At 40.7% G+C, this 18,515-nt stretch overlaps 3 protein-coding genes across 6 annotated transcripts; 2 read left to right on the top strand and 1 right to left on the bottom strand.

The window, feature by feature from the left end:
* Window positions 1–359: 359 nt before the first annotated feature.
* RB195_000283 (uncharacterized protein) lies at window positions 360–9,666 on the bottom strand (the record flags this gene model as incomplete). Of its 3 annotated transcripts, XM_064196532.1 has the most annotated exons (10): window positions 360–547; window positions 1,474–1,515; window positions 1,865–2,074; window positions 2,146–2,219; window positions 3,682–3,751; window positions 4,203–4,310; window positions 5,876–6,005; window positions 6,062–6,166; window positions 6,947–7,071; window positions 9,582–9,666. In XM_064196532.1, 10 exons carry the CDS (start codon window positions 9,664–9,666, stop codon window positions 360–362), a joined length of 1,137 nt encoding a protein of 378 aa, XP_064052412.1. The 3 variants fall into 3 exon arrangements, with proteins under 3 accessions (XP_064052412.1, XP_064052413.1, XP_013290416.2); XM_013434962.2 differs by lacking the exons at window positions 360–547; window positions 1,474–1,515; window positions 9,582–9,666 and having other exon boundaries at window positions 1,851–2,074; window positions 6,947–7,168; XM_064196531.1 differs by lacking the exons at window positions 1,865–2,074; window positions 2,146–2,219; window positions 3,682–3,751; ... (3 more) ...; window positions 6,947–7,071; window positions 9,582–9,666 and having other exon boundaries at window positions 1,474–1,585.
* A 302-nt stretch (window positions 9,667–9,968) lies between these two features.
* On the top strand, window positions 9,969–13,382 carry RB195_000282 (uncharacterized protein; the record flags this gene model as incomplete). The annotated part of the gene is made up of 10 exons (XM_064196530.1): window positions 9,969–10,087; window positions 10,500–10,612; window positions 10,675–10,742; window positions 11,035–11,122; window positions 11,935–12,017; window positions 12,074–12,170; window positions 12,270–12,326; window positions 12,386–12,558; window positions 12,959–13,057; window positions 13,305–13,382. 10 exons carry the CDS (start codon window positions 9,969–9,971, stop codon window positions 13,380–13,382), a joined length of 975 nt encoding a protein of 324 aa, XP_064052411.1.
* A 220-nt stretch (window positions 13,383–13,602) lies between these two features.
* Window positions 13,603–18,194, top strand: RB195_000281 (uncharacterized protein; the record flags this gene model as incomplete). Of its 2 annotated transcripts, XM_064196529.1 has the most annotated exons (9): window positions 13,603–13,706; window positions 13,781–13,861; window positions 14,413–14,541; window positions 14,604–14,775; window positions 14,891–14,976; window positions 15,364–15,469; window positions 16,352–16,432; window positions 18,067–18,090; window positions 18,150–18,194. In XM_064196529.1, 9 exons carry the CDS (start codon window positions 13,603–13,605, stop codon window positions 18,192–18,194), a joined length of 828 nt encoding a protein of 275 aa, XP_064052409.1. The 2 variants fall into 2 exon arrangements, with proteins under 2 accessions (XP_064052409.1, XP_064052410.1); XM_064196528.1 differs by lacking the exons at window positions 18,067–18,090; window positions 18,150–18,194 and having other exon boundaries at window positions 16,352–16,447.
* Between the last annotated feature and the right edge of the window lie 321 nt (window positions 18,195–18,515).

The following is an 18,515-nucleotide window of genomic DNA, read 5'->3' as shown; positions in this document are numbered from 1 at the left end:
GTCACACAAAACAAGGTGGACGCGTTAGCACCAACAAAGTTCTAAGTAGAAGTGATAAGAACAGTGAAGTAATGGAAAAAGGAGAAATCGATGCGAAAACAGTGCCATCACAGCGAACACGTCAACATGCTGCAATTATAACGAACATTTTTAAACTGAAAATTGTGGACGAAAACCATGGACTGAGAGGAAGTAAAATTGATATGTTGAACAAAGTCACAACGAAAGTGCACTCTAAAAAAAAACTTTACAATGAAAACGAGGGAAAAAAAAACCGGAACAAAAACCACAGCATTCTAAAAGATCACAACAACTAACAGATAAAGACGGATCAAGATCAGTATACAACATGTAGAAGCTCAAGAGGATTTCATCTCGTACTCCCGAAATTGCATCAACTTATACTTCATGACAGGGGCGAGCTCATGTGGAATAGCAGTCACTCGCAGACATTTAGGCGGTTGCACTGAGCAGTCAAACAGAAACAAGCAGGTGTCACCAACTTCGGCAAGCGTATCAGTGGGCATTGATGAGAGAACGGCTAATCCTGGAAGAATTTCCCATTAACGCGTAGCTACTCCTTAACCCAGTGAGCTGAAATAGATGAAACTACTTATTTTGGGGTGTTTTACACTATCCATAGGAAAAGATAGGGCATATGCTTAAAAAAACAATAACTTGTGACCTCGAAACTTAATCTTGAGCGTCTACGTCAAAATACAAAACTTCTAATTCTATTTACATCAACGACTGGTCAAATGCAGTGAGACAGCAAAAATTGTTATAGGACTGAAGGATTGAATATCGCATCATTTCGAGCGCAGCTACTTACGCAGTTGCACCACAAATCAAGTCGATTTGAACCGACTGTAATTGTGACTATATGTAAGTGCTGGTGGTACGATCCAAACATAAGGATATTCTATACTACAACGATAAAAAAATTGCCCCAGAAGTTACATTACATTCATGTTTTGCACAAAACTTGTTTGAGGAGTGGAAAATTTGAGACTCTGATTTTCTAGCAAGGAAACCTGTGCATACATACGCTACTTCTAGAATAGTGCCCACTGGAACACAAACAGGTGCATAGTTGGTAAGGATTACCGCAAAATTACAGGTGGCATTGCCGTCAAATTCAAATTTCAGCACGGGTACCCCTAAATTTTCGAGTTTCTTACCCAGAATAACGCGAACACTCAATGAACGACGTCCCTTGTTACACTCGGGTCAAAACGACCTGATAATCGGTGCAGTTGTGTACACGTCCGCAGTCTAAGGGGCACGGTGGAGCTGGCACATGGGAACGAAACGGGACCGTCCTTGACTTCACTCGGACGCGTGGTACGTACGTTTTCATTCGATCCCAATCACTACGCTCTACTGCGTTGCTTCGGTCGCAGTTGCTTACGCATCTACACCGACGTTCACGATGTTTTGACCCGACTGTAACCATTACCAAGATGGCCGTACCTGTATCGTCTTTGATGGTGAGTGGGTCAACAGACATAAGCACTGCACAGACTACAGTCTGTCCTTCCGTACGATTTTTTAAAGAAGCGCAGTCGTCTCTAGTCAACCCCATATACCACAGTGTTTAAAATACAGAAACTAGTAACTGAAGAGAAAAAGACCAGCATACTGCATTCGTGCGAATACAGAAAAAAAAACAACAAAGGCTCGGGATACCATGCTTAAACAAGGACTCTCCAAAAATTAGTACAGTCCTCACTCTTTATTCATGAGATACAAAAAAAAAATCAGAAAAAAATCTCTTCTGAAGTGTTGCAACTGAATGATGCATCCAGCTGGTATAGTTAAAACAATAATTTGATAATAACGCAATAAAGTTACGACAAAAAACCTAGTAAGGTAGGCTTCTCGCTTAATATGGTACCGAGTGCAGGTGCAATGTAACGCATAGTGATTTCTGATGTAGAGATGGCTGTTTGCGTATAGGAATCTGCCAACTTGACGCGATCGGACCCTATTCGAAAACCGCGAGCACTCCATTTCACAGTTTTCCATACATCGTTGTCACTGCGCTTCACAGCAGTAAACAAAACAGCATCTCCTACAAAACAAGACAGGATTGAAGACTTACGGATAGCGAACACGCAAAAATGCCGTAAGGGCAAGACTTACCAATGCTAAGCAGATCTGTTAGCCACTCTGCGTCCGTTCCGCCGTCACCTCCTACCCAGGTGAGCAAAGAACATCTGAAAACAAAACATTATTCAATACAGATGACATAAAACAAGCACATAAACAAATTGCATGTATTTAGGCGCCTGGTTTCTTTTTTCTGTCTTTATGATTCGCGCCTTCCTTTCTTATTGTCGAATTCACGGAAAAAAAAACTTTCAATTGTAAATGTTGGAAAGTGCAAAATAGAGTCATTTATTTGTTGGCTTCACATTACTCCATTGGAAACGCGGTTGTGGAGCATCTGCGATGTCAAATTATAGGTGCGATAGCGAGGTGCGGAACCCTCCTAAGGTGTCTAGCTCATGGAGTCATGCTCAAATGATGAGGATCCCTTCGCCATCAGTCCTGAAGTGAAGGGGTCCTCTCGCCAACCGTCCAAAGAGGAGAGCGCTGGAGCACCGGCTACGACTATCGCATGTATGTCAAATGAGAATTTCAAAATTCAAAGAAAACAATGTGAATGAAGCATCGTTTAACGCCACCTTTTTACAGTTTCGACCAATCTTGCAAGTATCGCTAGCTTATTGGAAATTAGAAGATGGCGTATTGATATATTTGGGTGCGTCATAAAAGGAATCATAAAAGAATAAAATGCACAGCGTTGATCAATGGTTACGGGGATGCGCGCACGCGCACGCGGTCTCAATTCAGAATCGCTTGAGATTAACGACCTGCCTGTGTATTCTGTCTAATGATTGTGGGGGGAGGGGATGTAGCCGATGTGCCAAGTCTTGTTTTTATCCTTCTAAGCCTACACTAATTTATTCACTTATATACCACTCCGAAAGGATGAAAAGCTTGGTGCTAGGGCGATTTCAAACCATCAATCGTCCAATCACAGGTAAATTTCGGATCGACTGCACTACTCGTTCTTTTCGCCGTGTCTTAAAGGCATCACCCCACGAATCTGAGGTGGTGCAGATTTCAGGTGGAGTATTCGTATACGGGATGGGAGACTACGGAGAGAGAGGTGATTACGTCCATTTCTTGTTAATTGCCGTAAAAAACGGCCCGGAAGACGCGGCGCCGCACAAGACTGGCGCGCTCCAATCGAACCTCTTGTGCAAAATGGTGCGCCAAAACGAATGAAGCCGTATCTTCCGGGCCGTTTTTTACGGCAATGAGAATGGACGTATCCCTCCCTCTCCGTGTCTCCCATCCCGTCGTACTCCCCTGAAATCTGCCCCCTTTCGTGGGTGATGCCTTTAACCCTACAATGTACCGAAAACTCTTTCAACTTCTCGTCCTCCAGCACTCCCTCTGATGACTGAACTCTTCATATTTGTGAAAGCGACCCTTATCACCTTGAAATGGTTCGTTTTCTCCTCACACTTAAGATCACAGGGAACCGCGATAACTTCTAAGCCAGAATATGAGTTGATTCGTTGTTATAAGTTAAAGTCAATGCTGCGCCCGCCCTCGAAAGAGAGAGAGAAAGAAAGGAACACATTTAGTATAAGCAACGCGACGTACTTGATTTCACCGCAATTTGGTGACCATACCGTAGCGCATGTATCTGTGAGTGAGATTATCTTCCCGATTCCTAAAATATTTCATAATCCATCAAAGACATGACAACTGAAATTTCGTTGGATTTCCGAATGTCCTCGAATCTTGGCAAACTGGAGCTTTTATTGATTTGTTTAAAAGCAAGTAGAATAGCCTCCAAATAGCAAAACAATTTATCACTCACTACTATGCCATTCTAACAAATAGGTGAGAAAATAGTGGTTAACATAATGGTATTCACTGTGAAAACTTGTGTGAAAGAAAAATAGTCCTGAGCAGAATCGATTTTGTCCGAGACCATTCTTTCCAACGCCAAATAACAGAATTAGATCAAAGACACCAGGTATTGTTGAAATATCTCTAACCGCATGTTCACTTCCGGCATTTGATGTAAGCCAAAGTTAAAGGATAACTTGTAGAATAGGTGAGTCTCTGAGTTTAACACCTTCAAAATTAAAATCAGTAGTAATGGAAATGTTGCGCACCAGTTACTTGTGGTTGGCAGAAATTCTTCAGCTTGGTTGCGGTTGTTGCTATAAATTTGCATCCGTTGACATCGCCCTGAGCTCGCAGTGAGACCAGAAGTTCATCGCCTGTAACCGATAGATATACTAATGGAGTACTGCTTTCGTCGATGCAAATAACAAGGAACAGGTTTTGGTGCAAACGACGGTCATACGTCGAATTTCAGGCTTTCCTTCTTAGTTGACTTCAGTAGTTCGTTCATCCAACTAGTGGCACTTTTCCAAAATTGAGATGGAATGTGTAATTCTCGTTTGCCATGCGCTTGAGAGGAGAAACTAATTCTCTTCTAGGTGGGTTTCTGGTTCAAAAAAGCCCGCTAATTTCGTGGTGAAGGTCGGAAAACGTGACAATCGCGATACGGTGCACAACTGTTGTGCTAAACGCTAGGATTTTTCATTGATATGCTTATGTATAGTACTGAGTTTCGAATGAACTAGACGTTGATCACATAAGCCACCGTCCACTTGAGTCTATCATGATGTCGTGAGTGGTGAGGGGTGCATCGTCGATAATTCGAATCCGGCACGCCTACCAAGCTTTTCGTCCCTCCGGGTTCGAAAAATTGATGGCTAATTTCTGCGAAGATAACGACACTGACTTGATGCGTCAGCCCGCCGGAGTTGTATAGTCAGCTCACACGCTTATTAACCTCTATGATTCTAAACTGGACTCGAACGCACCGTAGCATCCCAATGGGACTGTTCAACGCCAAGTAATAAAGTGGCTAAAGTGTACTGTCTGGCAGGAACATGTGATCTGCTATGCAATTGATTGCAATGTTGTTGTTCGAAGAGAAATCCTCGTTAAAAAAAAAGAACTTTCATCTACTCAAGGCTGACTCCATAATTTAGCAACCCTACAATATAGGACGTCAGGTCTTGTTTGTTTTCTTACAGTGGCATTGAGGGCTTCAGCTTGTAGAGATGTGGTTTTGCCTTTTTTAATGTAACCGTGTATGACTAGGACTGACTAGGATGCACGCCTTATAGTCGTGTCATAGAAAAATTCATTTTCGTTAGGATAATGCTTAAGACTGTCATCACCATTGTGGTTTCCACTATGGTTTCGATTTGTTGAAATTGGATTTCCGTGTTACGATGGTGCGTTAATAAGGGTTTGATACGAATTCGATAACGGAGTGACCCTAATCGCGCACAAACACAAAAAAAAAGAAAAATCCGATTCCTACAGACTAAAATCATGGAGACGAGCTAGAAGCGAAGATCATATTGGGATAGCGTGAACGTGATCCAAAATCACAAAAAAAAAGTTTTAAGGAACACCAAAGACGTAGCTTGCGCGCGGACACAACACATTAGACGACTGCACATGGTGCATGTACAGATTTGGTGGATAGTGTAATCTTCAACACATCAGGCAAGTCTGCGCATTTTGAGTGAAACTATACTAAATGTACATAGCAAGCAGCAACCCTATATAGTGCATGTTTGCAGCACCCTATATAGTGCAATGAAATTTCCTTTTGCGAAAACCCTCGTGTTTTCCTCAAGAAACCTGCAGTTGCATTGAGGAAAATACGGGAAGTCATCTGCAGACAAGGTAAATTTCATTTGTTCAGCTTAGACCTCCACTCCATCACACCAGATCAGACACTGATACATTTAAGAAATACCGATATTTAAGTAGGTATTTAGTCGTGTCACTTCCTGAGCAGAAAATGCTGCTCCTGGAATGAATACAGAGCCGTGCGTAGCGCTGACACCATACGCAAGCGTCTCACATACATTGGTCACAACAACAGTCTGAAAACATTTCCGGGTTGATCTCAGCCTTCTAACGGTACCTTGAAATGAATGACCTGATTATTGAAAACGGTGTTTTTCGTGGTGAGAGGTGTTATACGTGATTCTTGTGAAGTGCCTTCCTTGCACTCATTATCAGAGTGTTTAACCATTGGGCGAACCTTGAAAACCCAATTGCTTTCGATCAAAGTACATACGATACTAATTATACTATATTTATATTACTATACTTATATTTACACTATTTATATTTATACTACACATATATTCAAACTTTAATGCCAAGCAATTTCAATTTTATCCACTGATACCGTGTTTATGTTCTTGTAGTGTTGATTACAAATACAATACTTATTTCAAATCATAAAATCTTTTTTTTTTGTGTAGTTGTGATACGTAGTGTAGGAGCTATATCCTTCATGGTCTCACTATACCCTACCAAAAAAGTGTTTCAGGTGTGTTTACATACATAAGCATATATACGAAAGTTTATAGTCGGGTGAATACGACATGAAGCACGGACATTTGCGCAAGCGGCTGCGCTCGAAGCGGAGCGGTGGAGCGTAGCGGTTGGGATCGTGTAAGGACCCTCACTACCGCCACTCACCTCTGCAGTTCCCCATGGTCCACTTCGATTCCAACCGCTGTCTCGACCGCACCGCTTCAAGCGCGGTCACTTAACGGTCCGTGCTTCATGTCGTTTTGACCCAACTATATGTACGATTTTGTTGATCAACATCATCATTACGATGTATAACACAACTTCGAGACAATGGTTGCTGCATTCGTGATCAGGGACTCAAATTACTTCAAGTGACAGAAATGTAAAAGAAAACTTTTTTCATATTACTGTCACTGGCGACAGTGATATGTTACAGTAAAAGTCCAGTGCAACACTAGCATAAAATTTGTTAACAGTGTCATAGAAAAAAATTACGAACCTTTATCGCTCTCCAATTGCATCCATTTTTTCCTTCTTGTGGTACCATTGTGACATGTACCATATCTCCAACCTCATAGCGCATAGAAAAATTTGGTACATGCTCGTTAGCAGGAATAGCAGCAGCTAAAGGGCAAAAGGCACTACCGTGGGAAGTGCCTATGAAAGCGAACTTCGTCTCAACGCGAGAAAGACGACCCGTTGTCGTTAATTTTTCAACCATGCCAAATATCTGTAAAATATGGAGCTAAAGCAATCTCACTTAATTCGTGCAGCATTTGAATCACATTAGATACGCCAGCAGAGTGTCAATCTAAGAATACAGTGAGGAACTTCATTGTACTACATCGTTAGCAGATACTAAACCCAGAAAGTTAGAATGGAGATACTGTGTGCCAGTACAGAAATCCTGTAGAAATCTTCCGAAGAGCGCTACTGTAATATTGACTACAACACGACAGTTAATCTAACGAACATAGTCGTTCGAAAATCATACCGTAACTTACGAGCAACAGAGCAACGATTCCCGAGTTGCACCATACCACCCATAAATTAGGATTATATTACAAATTAAAGGTACTAGTGGTATTATGTAATATTAAATAATATGACTATACACAACATTATTATATTTTACCTAGTATTGATGCGATGGTCTCGAACAATACCACAGTTTAGATGTGAAAGTTTAGTACGATACTCAAAAATAAAGCAGTAGCTCGTAAAAGTATAATAGTATAATCATGAGTATGTAATACTAATATCAATTGACAAGATGAAATATCTTTGAAATGAAAAGCCGAATTGTCGTTTTACAAAGTAAGTGGATCCTATCAAAAACGAAAGCTCCATTTACTTTTCGACGATAAATTCTGGGACATAGTCTAGTAGAAACAATCTCAAATTTCGTGTAGTTGCGTACGCGGGTGGTCTATAAGCGGCATGGTAGAGGAGGCTGCTGTGATCGAGGGTATATAGTTGGGCAGCAAAATGACACGAAGCACGGACAGTTGCGAAAGCGACTGCGCCCGAAGCGGCGCGGTGGAGCGTAGCGGTTGAGACCGAGTGGGGACCCCTGCTAGCACCATCCGCTGCTGTAGTTCGCGATGGTCCCACCTCAAATTCAGTCGCTATCCATTCCAAACAAGAACAAATATGTATCACTCGCATCGCTAGCATCTTTATTATAAAAGGAATAATATCGCTAGCACCTTTATTATAAAAGGATCAAAACGGCATGAGGCACGGTGCAATTGCGTACGCGGATCCTCCCGAGGCGGTGCGGTGGAGAATAGCGGTTAGGAGCGTAGTGGGACCCTTGCTGGCACCACCCATCGCTGCATTTTGCGATGGTCCCACCTCGGTTCTTACTGCTGCCTCCACCGCGCCGTTTCGAGCGCGTACGCGAACGAACCGTGCTTCATGTCGTTTTGACCCGATTATAACTGCAGTTCGCGATAGTCCAACCTCGATTCCAACCACAATGCTCCACCGCACCGCTTCGAGCGCACGGTTACGCAACTGCAGCGCGCTTCATGTCGTTTTTACCTGTCTATAGACGCAGCGGAACCTCTCAAGCTGCCCGTAGAGTTCAGTGCCTCGCGGTTTGCCGGCTCTGGGGTTTTGGTGGTTATTGAGCGCACTGTTGTGAATAGTCAATAACCACCAAAACCGCAGAGCTGCCAAACCGCACCCCGCGCGGCTCTTAACTCTGCGGGCAGCGTTACCACTGCACTACAGCCGTCCAGTTGTATTCATTAATGAGTCCACTGCTACGGAAAATCCAAATGAATTGTAGAAGCAAATCTAATTCCAAGTGTTATTTTCAAGGGCGTGAACAAACCGCAACTCGCTGGAACGACCAACGGAACACCAGAGTCCTGTTAGGCGGCCGTGGAGACGAAGTATATGAAAGGAGATGATGAACAATTAAATTCCTTGATTTTTTCCTTCTATTCCGATTTCTATGCAATTTGGGTTGCAATTGTATTCTCTAATGTGGAACAACATCACTTCGACCCTGATCTTGTTCAAAAGCTCGTCAGGTTAGATATGAATTTGTAATCCTTTTTGCAGGACACGTTAACGGTTATACGAGAGGAACCGCCAACGAAAGATGACCAACCAAAATCATATCAGAACGGAAAAAAAGTAGAACGCAACTGCGAGGAAAATACCTGCTAGCTTACGACGGTGTGAGGAAAAGCATGGGTAAAATGTCGTTGTGGGGAGCACTCACTGGCGCCCTTATTTCTCGGAGTAAATAATCAAATCAATTGAGGGGCCCTAAGGCCTAAGCATTAATCTTAGAGGATCTATGAAATGTAAACTTAATTTACTAAAAGAAAAAGTAAGTTAGAGCATAGAAAAGTAAGTTAGAGTAAGGGAAATAAGGGTGCCACTGAGGAGGGTGACACTGCTCAATGGTGTATGAAGGATGATGTGAATGGGTATGTAGTATACGTACAGAGAAACTTCAGAAAAATATAGAAAGCTAGAACTGAATGCGGACATATATATACCATTACCCGGCGATACGGCGCGGTCGCAATGCAGCGCCAGTGGCTGGGAGAGGCACTGGTAGTGCTGGAGCGCGAAATTGTCACAAATTTTGGTGAGCGCTCCACGGCGGTTACCTGCATATTCGCCGAGGCGTGCCGTCCTTGATCGCAGCTCTGCCCAACCTTCTCGATCTACAGCACGAGCTCGAACAGAATCCATTCATCAGTGCTTCATAGCCTGCGAGACTTGAAGTCCTGCGTGAACTGGCTATCGATACCGAGCGACTTGAGTACCTATATTCGCCGTTGAGAGACAGAGACGTCTTTTCGAACAGATCGGTACACTGTGAGTCAAGGGTTGGGCTAGTAGAGGCACCAGGGATTCGTGCAGCTCTTGGGACTCTGCCGGGAGCAGACGCGTATATTTTAAAAATGACGTGAGCCAGCAAAAAGGACAGGTACTCATCGAAGGGTACGTGCGGAAGCGAGTTTGTAGGAGTGGTTCGTGCTCAGTCCTAACATATGGTCTCGAATCCGAGTCCTCCTCAACTGAAGCCAATAGTAACAGATTGTATGCCTGAAGCCATGCCGAAGCCGCTATTCGTCCATGGTGTGCAGGGAGCTGAACAACGATCAGCATGGTATTGACGTCAGCTGAAGGCGATTGGGGGGGGGGGGGGGGTGGGCGCCAATCGCGCCCCTCTTGACAGGGCAACGGCTGTGCGGTTGCGGTTGGGGTTTCATTTCAGTTCTAATACATTCCCTTTTCCCTCTCTTCTTCGAGTCTCTCTCCGGCACTTCTCTGCCCTAATCACCTTTGTTGACACATTGAACATTTCAGAGGGCTGCTAACTCGTCTGTGATTCTACCGGATACGAGGAACGTTGCCGCTGCAGCGTTCTATAAAAAAAGAAATGAAGAGTGATTGCCTTCAATCCGGCTTCACATCTTGTGTCTTTTCTTGTGGGATTTCTATTTTTTTTTCGCTTTCCATTCATGCAAACTCATACAAATTGAGAACGTTTGGTGAATGACTGACTTGGTGTGCTTCAGGATGAATACTAGTCTGTTATTGGTGAGAAGTTCATCCCGTTATATCGCAGCACGTCTGCTAAGTGCTCAGTCAGATCCTCTAATTGTGGAAAAGCTTACTGGGAAAGACGATGGTACGTGCTGTTCTTTGCAAGACTTAACTCTTTAAAGTGAACTGTTCTCTTTTGTATTTTAGGCATTGTACTGTTTAGAATGAATCGACCACAGACAAAAAACGCTATCAGCATTTCATTCTTGGAAAAGGTCAGATACATTGTTGCCTTACTTTTTCATTTATTTTTCGCTTCCCTTCACACCTTACTTATCAAACAATGTGAAAATGTTACTGCTCATCGATTGAGCAACTTAAAGGCCTCAGATAGAAAAGAAGATTTCCAAAAGTAGTCCCACCATGTTGGAAAAACGCCCAACGCAACATGAATGGCTGTTTCCTACTATTTATAGGCTATGAAATTTCTTTGTGGAAATCAATGTTTAGTAATTTATTTGTTTTTTGTCAATTGATACGAAAAGTAAGTAGCTAGAAAATTTTCAGCTTCGCAACAGCGTAGCCGCTGTGAAATTTGACAAAAATGTTCGTGTTGTCGTGCTCAAAAGTGATGTCGAAGGAGCCTTTTGTACAGGTTTGTTTTGTCTTGCTTTTTATGGTAACTACTTCATCCTTTGGTTCACTTTTTGATTTTTTGTGTGACTTTTTTGACATTAATATTTGTGCTTTTGGCAGTTTTATAGCCAGTTTGGAACTGACTCATTTTCTCGAAGAATCTCTTGGTCTCTTCACTTTTCTTTTTCTTTAATCTTAAAATCAATGACTTTGTTAAAACTGTTAATGCTTGCAACTAATGACAATGTACGTGCTGGATAATCTAAATGATTTCAAAAATCAATCGTTTTGAGCGGGGCAAGAAAGCCTTCGTACCATTTAAAGTGCTGAAATCCGAAATATTGTGTGAAAGTGATGGTTTGTGGACAAACCTTAAAGATTGTTGAATTATTATGCCATTTCTTAAATGCCATTATTTAACGTCAGGAATATTCTTACTGAGGCTAAATTTTGTCTTAAGCTCGAGGTTCTTCGTAATTTTTTGAACAGCGTCAATATTAAAAAGAAAAACACGTTCACTGGTGGTGACGATTATAAAGATCTACTTCCAGGAAGATTTGCATTTACGAAGGAAGAAACGTAGGAGGGATAAGAAATATCTAACTTCTCAGAACGCTTTTTTTTACGTATTTTTTTTTCTCTTCGAGCTCCTTAGCTCAACCATCGATACTCCTCAACAAATTTTGAATATGTGCTTTCATCTTTTCCGCTTGTTTAGTCTTTGCTATGTGTGAAGTAATTAACTGTTTTTGCATTTTGCTTTTTGTTACTGTTGTTCTTGCTCTGGTGGTTCTATTTCAGTTCGCTTAATGAATGCTCGAAATCTTTTAGGAGCTGATTTGAAGGAACGAAAGTCAATGCCAGTTGAGCAAGTTCCTGTATTCGTTGACTCACTGCGAGCCTCATTTTCTGAGGTACGGTCTCGTTGTACGATTTGTTCTTGTTGTGAGATTTAATCTAGAAACTTCAGCTGGAACTACTACCACAACCTGTAATAGCAGCCATAGACGGATATGCTCTAGGAGGTGGTCTCGAAATGGCACTTGCATGTGATATTCGTGTGGCATGTAAGTAAACTTCTGATTTGGATGGTTTTGTAGTAGATTGTTGATCCTTTCTTATCGTTGAACATTTTGTAAGAATGACAGAGCTCTCAAATAGTTCAGCACTCGATTCTAAGATTGGTTTGACGGAAACAAAATTGGCAATTATACCTGGAGCAGGTGAGGTCAATTCGTGACCATTTCCGCATTAGAATCTCGTACGCATACCAGTGTTTAAGGGGGAACCCAGCGTCTCACTCGTGCTGTTGGAGCTTCAATGGCCAAGGAACTCATTTTTACAGGACGTATGATTAGTGGGGAAGAGGCACATCGGATAGGTCTCGTGAACCACTGCACAAAATCGGATGCCTTTTCCAAGGCTTTGGAAATCGCACGGGAAATTGTGCCAAGAGTAAGTGGAGAAACATACATAAATTGTTTATTAGTGAGCCATAAATTAGTTGTTGGTATTTAGGTTTTTTTCATATATTTATCAGTGTTGAGATTGTTTTTCGACCACTGATGAGGGTGTTGTTATGCAATTCTTATGCAGCTTCGGCAAAATGTACATTTTGCTCAAGTAGAAAGACAAAATAATTCATGAATAGATGGACAGAATAAAATACAATAGTTATATTCATTGAGCATCTCTGTACAGCATACAGGAATCAAAAATCATACAGAAATAAAATAAAAATCATAGCGACACCTTTGCATTTTCCTCTTGTGTCAATCGTCCACTTTTTGCTCATTGCTCATTTTTGTTTTTTCATCTGTTTCTTGTTTTTTGTGTCAACCATTTTATGTTTGAGGGTCCCATCGCTGTTCGTCTTAGCAAGATAGCAGTTAACACTGGATCAGAAGTCTCGTTAGGCAATGGCTTAGTGGTTGAACAACAATGCTACGCTCAAGTGAGTTCTGGAATACTGTTGGGTCATCATTTCCTTCACTCATCATTTTCTTCATGACAAATGTTGGATTCGATGGGATTTCCTTTCCAAAAGTATATTGACTTCGAGAGAAGTCAATTTTTCTTCACATTGATTTTTTTTCTGTTTTTCTAAGTTGTCGATATTTCGAGCGACTCGAAATTCGCTTTATTCGGATTCCAATCTTGTTTCACTCCAATCAAACGGTTCTTGTTAATAACGTCTTTAGGTGATACCCACAAAAGATCGTCTCGAAGGTTTGCAAGCCTTTTCTGAGAAGCGACCACCTTCATACAAAGGAGAATGAAAAATTTTGTTATGTAGTTAAACGCTACCTCTGCTCATCGCTGTGTTTATGTTTTTACGTTGATAGTTTTAATAGCAGGATAAAGTAGTTTATATTACAATTCAGTATTATTATTATTATTAATTGGAACTTGCCGACTGTATACTTTATCGTTGTATCCTCCATATGTATTACTCACGCAAGGGTTTAATAGTTACGTTTGTTCCGTTTTCTAATAGGAATGCGGTTGTCGGCACTGCTTCGAACGAGATGGGATGTAGTGGTATCAGTGGCATTATCGAGACCGCAGATAATAGCTCCACCCATGACCGAAATTGAAAAGAAGTACAGAATGGAACAGATATCTGAATTTTATTGCTAGTAGGACTCAATTGTTCACAAAATATCAGTATTTTTAGTTTCCAAAGGTTGCAACTTGAAGAAGAACGCGAGAAAAGCTTGCTGTGCGATTTTGAGCTAAAATCTCTAAGTGATGAGAAGTGAGTGAAGGCATTATTCACATTAACTGTAGAAATGTCAACCATTTTCACAACTGAAACTTTGTCAAGAGGTCTATTTTGGTTACGGATTAAGATATTCGGATCATTACAATTATAATATAGTATCTGTGTTCTATTGTCTTGGTTAAGCACACGGTTACGCTGTTAGCGCTACAAGTAGCCCTAAATTTGTGCCAATTTTGTCAATTGTCAATTTTGTAATCTTGAAAGATACCATAAGTTACCTTTTCAGTGATAGCCGTTACTCATCGAAAATTCTTAAGTTTTTCTAAATCAGTGGCCTGGGGTTAGGACTTGAACAATAACTTCTAAACTATCGACATTTATTATATCTAAGGAGAGTTCCTAGAAATAATAGATAACTCTTAAGTGGGTTACTATAGAATTACAACAATTTCCTGTTTTGCATCACCAGTGCTCAACTCCACAGAATTAACTATACAGCGGTTTGTTCGTAACCCCTGACAGAGAATAAAGAGTCCAAGAAACCTTCTCGTTCTGTTTTTCGCACTGTTCTTGTTCTTTGTCAGACTTATTGCGAAACGAGCAGAATTGGAGCGTGAAGGAAAAGAGTTGTCAGAACTTGATGAGCAGATTGGTATAACTAATGCCCAGATCGAAGATGAATGGAATAAAGAGGGGGAACAGCTAATGGAAAGGTGCGGTTAATCGTTTTTTTCCGATTATCAGTTTTTCCATGACTTCTCAAATGAATTTTTAGTCTTGGACTGAACAACCCACATTCAAGTGAGGATAAGGATGAGCGTAGTTTGAGAAGGATGTTAGACCGAAAGCTCTTACTGATTGTACGACAACGAATGGGGCAGGCAAACTATGAAAGCCCGTGGATTTTACCTCAAACAAAACATTTACCTGGAGAAAGTCTAAGAGAGGTACTTATTGCTAATTCTTGGGAGCAAATATTTCATTTTAGTTCCAGAACTAAACAACATTGTCTACTTATTTGATTACCACCGTTTTGTTTATCAATTGATTTCATGAGTTCAGACAGCTGAACGTTGTCTTAACGAAATTGCAAGTGGTGTGAAAGCTTCCATATATGGTAATGCTCCGTTTGCTGTTTTCTCACACAAGTAAGCATTTGTATTAAGTCTCAACTCTGAATTTTCATCTTGGAAGTCCAGAATTCCTTATTGTAGATATCTCTAGATATAGATTGCATTCAACAATTTTCTTCATGTAATGCTGTTGTTGTGTCAACATTCAAGTCGGGTCAAAAAGACCTGAAGTCTGGTGCAGTTGCATAACCGGTTATGATCGAAACGGCGCGATCGAGACAGAGGTTTCCACCGAGGTTCGATCATCGTTAGCTCCCCTCCGACTGCAGAGATAAATAGAGCTAACGAGAATCCCATCTCGATCGCAACTGCCTTCTCCACTGCACCACTGCAATCGCGGCCGCTTACGCACCTGCACCGGGGGCTTAAGGTACTTTTGTCCTAAATATAAATATTTTTCAGGTATCCCAAACCATTAAAAAATCGGCTGGAAAGTGAGGGTGCGAAAATATTCTTTTATCATGCTGTATTAACACCGGGTAGCCAGTTCTCTCCTATCAAAGATGAGGTAATTGTGATGTTTTTGTTCCATATATTAGCGATCGTCGGTTTTTCTTGTTGTTTTCCCTCAATATTTTACGCATCTGGTTAGAAATTAGCATTTTCTTTGTCTTCAGTCCTCTATTTTGGTTATTTTGGTGCTTTGTAAGCTTATTTCCAGTGACTGAATTCAATTTTAATTTTGTATATCAATTTCGATCATCGAATAGAAATTTCTGAGTACCACTTTTAAACAAATATTAAATTTTTTGCCTAACGAATCTACTGTAGTCCATCTAGATACCCGCCTTACTAAATCCTGAATTCGAAGCTAGTATTTTTTCAGATGTCACGACGACATCCTACCAAACACTTAGAATAGAGCGCATTTTAGAGAATATGATAAAGAGAAGTGACGTTACTCACCATTCAATATAAAAAAAAATTAAAAACAGAGGATACTGTCAGGTCAAAGTGACCCAAAGAGCACTGCAGTCATCTAAGTAGCTGCGCTCGAAGGGACGTGGTGGAGCTAGCGGCTGCGATCGAGGTGGGACCTTATTGCCTGATTGCTTCAACGCAAGCTCCACCGCTTCGGGCATACCCGCTTGTACCAAATGTACCAAGGTTTAGGTTGTTTTACCTGATTATAGCCAATAATAATATAATAAGCCAATTATAATAGAATAACTGTGTAGTAATTATGTGATTTAAACGCCCTGAACATCAATGTTATCGCAAGATTTAACTCGTATCTCTGGTCATTTTGCATGGTTATTGTCACCTTATAATATTCGTTTTGTGGTTTTCCAATACCACCAGAAACTAGCCGCTCTATGGCTAAAGTTTGCAAATGTTTCAGATTTTTTTTTAGTATTTGTACTGCCTTATTTCATTTCGTTTTTTACAGGTAGTTGATTACAAGTGGGTGGTGAGAGAAGAGTTTTGGTCGACCAGATCAACAAAGAAGTACAAAGCTTGTGTTAACAGTGTATTTTTAGAATAGGTTATCTAGTCTGTTGATTTTTTGATTTTTCTTCTTGTTTTTTGTTTGTGTTTTCTGTTCTTATAAAGTCATTCAATGCATTTCGTTTACGCTACCTGTCAATTCGATTTGGATATTATCGTGATTGCAGCAAGATTGTAGGAAACAACTTTTGGCTAGTTTCCTTGGAATTCTAAGAATTCGCTTTTTGAAGACTTTTAGCTGCAATTTCTGCTCGCATAGAGAAATTATTTTCTGCACAAGTTTTGCAGTCTGTCTGTTTGTTTTGAGCGATATTTTGTCTCTCTAAAAACCTTCCTTTACTTCTGTTTTTGTTTTCAAAGTGACGTCTTTCTTTATTGGTTTTATTTTAACTTTAGTAATCAGTGAAAGCGGTAACACGCTCGCTGATGCGTGAAATATGTTCTTAGAGAGAAGCATTTAATTGGTTAGAGTCATTCATTCTAGCAATCACTCTACTTTCTTCGAATTTTTAAGGAAAAAAGAGTGGGTACAAGTAGAAGCGGAATAGCTATAAAAGTGTGCACACCATTCGCAAAGTTGATGATTAGAAACAGCGCTCGACCATTCGGACCTGTTTTCTTTCCAGGGTCGATAAATTGCCAGGTGAGTTGTCGGTGAGGATAAAAATTGATTTACTTCATCGCATGGCTTCCGCAAATTATTGTATAGGTCACATCGCATTCGTGAACTTAGAGATCCTGCACCGAATTCGACCATGAAAATAAACTGTGTTACTGTTACTGTTCTTTAGTCCTTCTTTAGTTTTTTTTTTAGTCGAATCCCTTTACTACCGTATCAGGCAAAATTAATATCTATGCTGTCTCTGGATGGTTTTTCATAGTTCGTCGCTTGCACTGAGAACCACTACTACAAGTGACATTCGACAATATTACATGCTCGGCAGGGACCAATGGAGCTACTGAGGGTCCCATTCCGATCGCACCAAGCCCCATAGCGCAGCCGTTTCAGCAGCTGCACCAGAATTCAAGTCCTATTTATCCTACTATACATTGTGATCCTTTGCATGCGTACAAACCATTCTTTTGGTAAGGTGAAAATGTGTGAAAATAGGAGCTACCTATTTTAAATCCCAGAGAAGGAGATCAACCCCAGAGGACTTCCCTTTCAAAGTCGGATATGCTATTCTATCGGTGAAGAATCGTACTGCACTGACGGGATCAAATCTGAACATCTAATAAATCGACAGCCATTCATTGTTAACACTATGGTAATGCTCTACACATGTTATTTATCCAAACGCAAGGTTCCTAATCAGATGAAGGTTAACGGCGCTGTGTTGCTACATATAAAAAAGGAACCCGCATGGCATTGGAACTTTTGAACTCAACTGCATATTGCCTCTGTAAGCAAGAAAATCAGTTAGCAGATTTAATCATCAAATTTATACAGTTTATACTCCGGCCACTTGGATTTGAGTACCAATGAAGAATCGATAAAACATTTGTTTATCTATATTATTATGTTATTAAAAAATGCGACATATAGTTAAAGAAAACAGCATGACATCGGAACTCTTGTCCAATTCCTTTACTGTTTCATCTACAGGTTCTTTATGTGAGTGACATCGAACTGGACTGAAAGACCGTTGCGTGAAGGACAACTCTGCGGGGCAAATTGAGGTGCGAAAAAGAACTCCCCTTCCAAGTTGCCGATGTGTTTCGCTTTCATTGACTTGTAGGAGACATTTGATTCGAATGAGATGGAAGCGGTCATGGAAACCTAATCAGCATACAAAATTTATGATGGATCAAGTTGACAGGCAAGTTGTGGCATCTATTGTTAATTTTTTTAAGTGTTAGGATTGTGGGTAAGAGATCTTGACTTTCTTTAGAGTGAGAGGACGGAGTGAGAAGTTGTTACTGTTTGAGACCGTACAATAAAGACAGTGGAGTTGTGTTGATCCCATGATGAAGCGCTTTTTTGGCTTCAAACTAGTGATCTATGGTTTTGATGCAAGTAAAGTAAGTTGAAGTAAAAAAAGATAAAGTTGAAGAAAAAGTTAAAGTTAAAAGTTGGAAGTATTAAATAAATAACAAATAAATAA

This window comes from Necator americanus, chromosome IV (assembly GCF_031761385.1).
Source record: "Necator americanus strain Aroian chromosome IV, whole genome shotgun sequence".
Classification (NCBI taxonomy): domain Eukaryota; kingdom Metazoa; phylum Nematoda; class Chromadorea; order Rhabditida; family Ancylostomatidae; genus Necator; species Necator americanus.
Note: the sequence above shows the minus strand (reverse complement) of the source record. Positions and strands in the feature narration are given on the sequence as shown.